The 7,165-nt window shown below is 42.9% G+C and overlaps 1 protein-coding gene across 3 annotated transcripts in view; it reads left to right on the top strand.

Annotated features, from left to right (window-relative positions):
- Nucleotides 1–2,911: 2,911 nt before the first annotated feature.
- The window catches only part of EVA1C (eva-1 homolog C), a 61,972-nt gene continuing 57,718 nt past the window's right edge, over nucleotides 2,912–7,165 (top strand). For all 3 annotated transcript variants that reach the window (XM_063442851.1, XM_063442841.1, XM_063442832.1), the window contains exon 1: nucleotides 2,912–3,103. In XM_063442851.1, the coding sequence (XP_063298921.1) occupies nucleotides 2,986–3,103 (118 nt within the window). In that variant the 5' untranslated portion in view covers nucleotides 2,912–2,985. The remainder of the gene's footprint in view (nucleotides 3,104–7,165) is intronic.

Raw genomic sequence — 7,165 nt, 5'->3', positions numbered from 1 at the left:
CACTGTTTGGGTCTGTTCTGTTGATTTTCATCTCTCCTCTAATAAGCTGAGGAGGTAGATTGTAAAACAAAAAAAACGACATTTGAAAACGAAGAATACATTTGAGAGAATCACACTGCATAACCATATATTGGTTGTGTCCCTCTAGGTCCAGCTACACTACAATTCCTAGAATCCCCTGGCGGTTAATGTCTGTTGAAAAATCATGGAAAATAACTGCTAGAGAGTCAAGGCTACATCCCTACATTATGCGGACATTATTTATGTATTTATTTCGCAAATATAACATATTTCCAATTATAAATAATTGACTCATTCCATATTGATAAGATTAACATTGATACATTTCTGTGGAAAAAGGGTTCTGTGGAAAAGGACTCGTTAAAAGTAATATGAAAATGTCATATACTTAAGCTGCTACCACACCCGTGTGGTATATCTCTTAACTCACCAAAATAATAGAATGTAAGACATGGAAAAGGTGCTGGAAGGTAAAAACCCTCTACCTAACCCTTATGGTGGAGCGATAAGGTATAACAAGGAGTACACTTACCCCTATATAAACATTAGAATGGAATCCTATGACTGGGCTATAAATTGAGAGAAAGACTAACTAATGTTATTTAATAAATGTTTCAAATTGGATACTTAAAGGACCACTCTAGGCACCCAGACCACTTCAGCTTAATGAAGTGGTCTGGGTGCCAGGTCCAGCTAGGGTTAACTAATTGTTTTATAAACATAGCAGTTTCAGAGAAACTGCTATGTTTATCAATTAGTTAAGCCTTCCCCTATTTCCTCTAGTGGCTGTCTCACTGACACCCGCTAGAGGCGCTTGCGTGATTCTCACTGTGAAAATCACAGTGAGAGCACGCAAGCGTCCATAGGAAAGCATTATGAATGCTTTCCTATGTGACCGGCTGAATGCGCGCGCAGCTCTTGCCGCGCGTGCGCATTCAGCCGACGGGAGGAACGGAGGCGGAGAGGAGGAGGAGAGCTCCCCGCCTAGCGCTGGAAAAAGGTAAGTTTTTACCCCTTTCCCCTTTCCAGAGCCGGGTGGGAGGGGGTCCCTGAGGGTGGGGGCACTCTCAGGGCACTCTAGTGCCAGGAAAACGAGTATGCTTTCCTGGCACTAGAGTGGTCCTTTAAGTCCTACTGGTTATTCCTTCCACCTACTTTGGAAAAGGTTTGCCCTCCTTTAGTGGGCTACCAGTTTTTACACCTAGAGCCAGGTTTTTCTTTGGCTCTAAATCAGGTGAGCAGTATATATTTCTACCTTTATTCACTGGATTGCATTTTATACTACACCAAGAATCTCCTTTTCTCTCTGTTTTTTCTCCTGCGTGTATTTATAAAGAAAAGAAGAGAGAGGGTGTCACCTGAATACACCAAGGCGTTTGTGATCTGAGCCAGTCCACTTTTTGGCACTTTACTTGTGAGTTTGACCATTATATGTTTTAAAACTCCCCTTTTTTGTACATTCTACACTTTATATCTTTCTCTCAATGAATAGCCCAGTCATAGGATTCCATTCCAATTTTTATATAGGGGTAAATAAATGTTCTCCTTTTTATACCTTAGCGCTCCACCATAAGGGTTATGTAGAGGGTTTTTACCTTCTGGCACATTTTCCTTGTCTTCCATTGATACATTTCTGCCAGTTCTAATAACCAGAAAATCATTCTACTAGAACTTGCAGACTCCCTAGTCCATCAATTTCAACCTTTGCCGCCCTCTCGATCTGCTATTGATTCATAAGAAGGCAAAAAACTCAATTTGAAGTGTTTTCGAATTGCACTGCAAAAAGGTAAAAACATTCCTTTTAGATTCCATAATGAGACACTCTTTGAATTAACAAGCCATTGCCTCATATTATCTATCAAATACTTAAATATTCTGCTTTTCCATAATTATTCATAGTAACGAACAGCACTATTGCTATAAAATGTCCCTAATTCTAATCAAACACAATCACACTGTTCTAAGATGAAGACAAGTAGAGATTGTGGCCGTATTAGTCCAGTGATGTAGATTTACATTTTTTATTGGACTAACAGAATTTTTTTTAAGACAAGCTTTCGGGAGAACCTCCCTTTCTCAAGTCTGAAGCATTTCTGAGCAAAGACGACACATAGAATTCAAAGTTGAGTTAACCCCTGTATCACAAATCAACTTTGTGAATTCTATGTGTCGTCTTTGCTCAGAAATGCTTCAGACTTGAGAAAGGGAGGTTCTCCCGAAAGCTTGTCTTAAAAAAAATTCTGTTAGTCCAATAAAAAGGTATTACAAGATACACATATTATCTGTTTTTTACAAGAACACACACACACACACACAATTGAGATTTCTGATCAATGCCTTAAAGTGAGAATTCAAAGTGAACTCAAAGTCAGTTCCACATTGTAGACCCAAAACACCCATTAAAAAAAATTCAGCTATTTCGGCCTTAAATTGAAATTATCACTACAGTAAATAAACTGTCAAAGATGAGAAAGGGGTGTGTGTTTTTTACTATGAGCTCCAAGTAGAGGGCAGTTAGCAATACCTCCAGTAGATGGCAGCCTAATCCAGCGTCTGGAAGCTCCATTGGGACAGTAGAGGCTGTAGAAAGGGGAGTGGATGCCTGGACAGTTTCCAAACACTCCACGTGCTCCAGACCCACGCAGGGCTCTTCTGTTTATTCTCAGTGAGCGCAGCTCAGGCTGGAAAACAGTGGGGACTGAATGCAACCAAAAGTCAGCCATCCCAGCAATTGCTCACTCTGAGCTCCAGCACTCAGTGAGGCTATAACTCCCCTGGGTTCTGGCTGGAGCTGGGATTTAATGACATGTAGAGCAGGGAGGGGGTGTGGGAAGGGAAGCTCTGGGTTGATACATTGTTGATAATCGTGGAATGGAACGATCAGGACTGTGACTCACAGACTGACAGCTTCCCAGGACATTTAAACCTCAGATCATGTGAGTCCACAGGCTGTATCCGCGCATCATGATCCAGAGAGATGGCTGTGACCGGAGACAGGTGGAGCCCCTGATCGTCACTAACCTGGTTTACTGCATCCTGCTGCTCTACACCAGACAGGTGTCTGCACTGGCCGACTTCTCAGGTAACCATGATCCATTGCTGCTAGCTGGCAGGTAACCAGGGAAGTCATACATGGCATAGCTAGCCATGATCCATGCTAGCTGGCAGGTAACCAGGGAGGTCATACATGGCATAGCTAGCCATGATCCATGCTAGCTGGTAGGTAACCAGGGAAGTCATACATGGCATAGCTAACCATGATCCATTGTTGCTAGCTGGCAGGTAACCAGTGAGATCATACATGACATAGCTAGCCAGGGCTGTAACTTCTCAGGTAACCATGATCCAATGCTGCTAGCTGGCAGGTAACCATCATCCATTGCTGTCATTTGGCAGGTAACCAGCGATGTCCTGCAGGGCTATTGCTAGTTACTGCTATATCTTCTCAGGTAACCAGGTGTGCCAGCTAGAGGCATAGCTAGCCAGGTAATTAGACTGCCAGGCTGGTTATAACTTACAGAGTAACTAAAGCTGCCAGGCAGTAGTATACGATGCCAGGTATCCAATGCAGGGTTCTAATGTTCCAGATTACTGAGCTGTCACTTTGGGTATATAACATGGCATGTCACAAGGCTGGGGAATTTGTATTCAGTTAATGGAGGTTTACATGTGGGATATAATTAGAGAGTTACCCATTGATGATTTAATGACTGCCAATATGGGTTCACTTTGTCTGATAGCAAGGGGCTGCTAGGCAGAGATAAAGTATCAGGTAATATTTCTGGTAACTTTGGGTGCTAAGTAGCATATAATGTACACTACACCAGATACCTAGACAGACACCCAGCGCCAGTGCTGCCAAATATTAAGGCCCCTTACACTGCTCAAAATCTGGGTCCCCGGGGTCAGCCCACAAGGAAGCAGTGTGGTTAGTGGATGCTGTGTGTTTGTACTGAATGCAGTGTGTGTGTTTGTGTAGTGAATGCAGTGTGTAAATATGTGGGATAGGATAGGGGCTGCATTGTTGGGGGAGGGAAGCTTTTTCGAAAAACGTTATTTATTTATTGTTTTGTTATACATATATTTTAATAAATTAATTGTCTTCCCCTTCTTTACATGTGGCCAGGGAGGGGGGACATTACACTCCCTTGTGATCCAGTGGTATTTGGTAGCAGACGCCATCTTCAGCTCCCAGCAGCTCTTCTGTCCAGCTGCGTTGCAGTGGTAACCCGGCCAGGCACTCGGGAGAGTGGAGAGTGGAGTTTCCGGAAACTGAAGATGGCGTCCTTCCCCTTCCCCTTACCCCCTTCCCCTTCCCCCCTTCCCCTTCCCCTTACCCCCTTCCCCTTCCCCTTACCCCCTTCCCCTTCCCCTTACCCCCTTCCCCTCCCTCCCTCCCTCCCCCACCCACCCACCCTTCCACGGCCCTAGGTAAGAGGTATGCAGAGGGGAATAAAAGTTATTCTACTGTGTCTATTTTGTCCTTAAAGGACCACTATAGGCACCCAGACCACTTCAGCTCAATGAAGTGGTCCGGGTGCCAGGTCCCCCTAGTTTTAACCCTACAGAGAAACTGCTATGTTTACATTGCAGGGTTAACCCAGCCTCTAGTGGCTGTCTCCCTGACAGCCACTAGAGGCCGCTTCTGTTATTCGCAGTTAGAAAATGGCACTGAAATTACGCTGGACGTCCTCATGGAGTCCAGCGTCATTTCAGATCCACATAGGAGAGCATTGAGTTTTCTGGCCGCGCATGCGGCTCCACTTGGGAGCTGACGCCAACAGGGGGAGGAGAGGTCACCAGCGCCGAAGGAGCCCAGCGCTGCATTATGGTAGGTGGCTGAAGGGGTTTTAACCCCTTCAGCCCAGCAGGAGGGGGGGGAAGGCCTATTTACCCTATAGTGCCAGGAAAACGGGTTTGTTTTCCTGGCACTATAGAATCCTATTAAGTTTATGATCTTATGAATTTTCCAGAATTCCTCATTAAAGGAACAATCAAAGCACTACAACCATTATGACCCACTGTGCTGTAATTCCTCTTGCATAATTTTTAATTATTTTTTTTATTCATTCTTACATAATGTGAGATTGTAAACTTTTTATTACTATATGGCAAAGATTCTGAAAGGCTACACATGATTTAAAAAAAAAAAAAAAAGACTTCTCCCCAATTCATTTCCCCTCTGTTTCCTCTCTCTCTCTCTCTCTCCTGGTCCTGTATATCGAAATGCTCTTGGGTTATTTACTAATGTGACAATTGTCAGGAATTCAAAGTGATTATAAATTTAAGTCAAAAGTATCCGAACTGGAATCATAGCTGACGTGGAGAATTTTTCCTTGACCTTAAATTAGAATTTTTCCTAATTCTCCCATTATTAACTGTCCCCTGAGTATTCAAAACTCTTTCTACAAACTTTTTTCCTTTTTCCTAGGGAAGATGCCACTCGTGCACTGGCTTTGATGGCTTTATTCATTAGGAAATATAGAAAATTGATATATTTGGCTTTTTAGCTTCAAATTTGCCTTGTTAATTCACAATTCCTGGTGTAGTGGCTCGACTCCTTGGTGTTTTTTTAGGATACGTGGGGAATCCATTTTTCTATCAATAGTTATACTCCTGGTGTGAGCAGATATCCCTCGGTTCTCCTGTTGGAATGCTGATCTCTCATTGCCTGTTCTAATAAATTCTGCGACTGCTACCATGCTTGGTGTAAGAGAGTGCACAAAACTGCATTATGTTTGGACTTCCCAGCCACAGTATCTGACATTTTTAAAAGTTCTTTATAACTGGATTTTCAGCCGTGCAGGATTTACAAAGGTCCGGATTTCCTGTCTGCTGGGAAAGTACTCTTAAGACCACATGCATCAGTCGCTGTCTGATGTTCTGGAAAAATTGTCACAATTCATTGAATTACACAGATATTGATCGTTGGTTCATTATATTCGGTCAGTGTCCTTCTGACCTGATAGAACTTTCAGAATCAAATGTCTCAAAAGTACATTGTTAAAACTGTAACAATCAGATGTACAGAGAAGTTCTCTCCAAGAACTAATTAGAGAGTAAGAAGGACAACAATATATTTTTGTTTGCATAATAAAACAGAAAATTGCTTCCATACTTACCGCACCATTTTTTGTAAAAATAAAATAAATTCTGATTAAAGCCATGGGAGCATTTAATAATGGCATGCTCCTCCCCTCACAGCAGAAAGGATAGGAACCAGAACAGTGAAATTAGCATAAATTATGGAACCAATTTTCTATAGTCCTGATCGAACCTTGGAAGCATTGACTTATTGGTGATACTCAAGCTATACATGAGATGGGAGGGACAGATAATACAAAGAGATCAAATGTTGGCTAAAATGTACTCCCAAAACAATTTCTTGGGAGAAGGATAACATATCTTCATGTTGGTTAGCAGGTCTCCATCACCAATAGGAATCAAATTCAGCTCATTGAAGTGGTCTGGGTACTGTGTCACCTTTGCACTTAGTGCTGCAATGTTAAACAATGCGGTTCCAAAGAAACTGCAATATTTACATTACAGCACTAAGTCAGCCTCTACTGGCTGTCTCCCAGACAGCCACTAAAGGGCTTCCTGGATTAAAACTGACTTTTGGTCCAGTATCTAAAACACTGGTTGTCCTCATGCTCTGCATGAGGACACCCAGCATCAGCTTTTTTTTCCCATAGGAAAGCATTGATTCAAAGCTTTCCTAAGGGGAGGTCTAATGCATTAGTGCCTGCTCGTCGCGGGATGTAGGAGGGGGCGGGCATCGGACCAGTGCAGAGGGACATTGTCACTGGGATCAGGTAAGTAAATAACGGGTTGGGGGGAGACCGCTTTGTATTCCTGGCACTATCGTATCACTTTAAGCTAAGCCGCACCAGCGGCCCATCTGAGTAGGCCAATTACCTCTCCAAAGTCTAATCCCCAGAATGTGACCCATTTGTCAAAAGGAAGCCCCTGCTGATGCATATGAGGCTGCAGAAATACCAGAAGGCCCCATACTTTTATTAGTCAGTAATCCAAACGTACGATTTGGTTAACTAAGAGAAAAACAAGTTTAGAAACCAGGTAGACTGTTGTAAGGCCTGTGCTCCACCAGCAGACAGAAGAATAATGTGGTTCTATCACTGAT

This window comes from Pelobates fuscus, chromosome 1, assembly GCF_036172605.1.
Source record: "Pelobates fuscus isolate aPelFus1 chromosome 1, aPelFus1.pri, whole genome shotgun sequence".
NCBI lineage: Eukaryota > Metazoa > Chordata > Amphibia > Anura > Pelobatidae > Pelobates > Pelobates fuscus.
The sequence above is the reverse complement of the archived record's forward strand: the minus strand, read 5'-3'. Positions and strand labels throughout refer to the sequence as shown.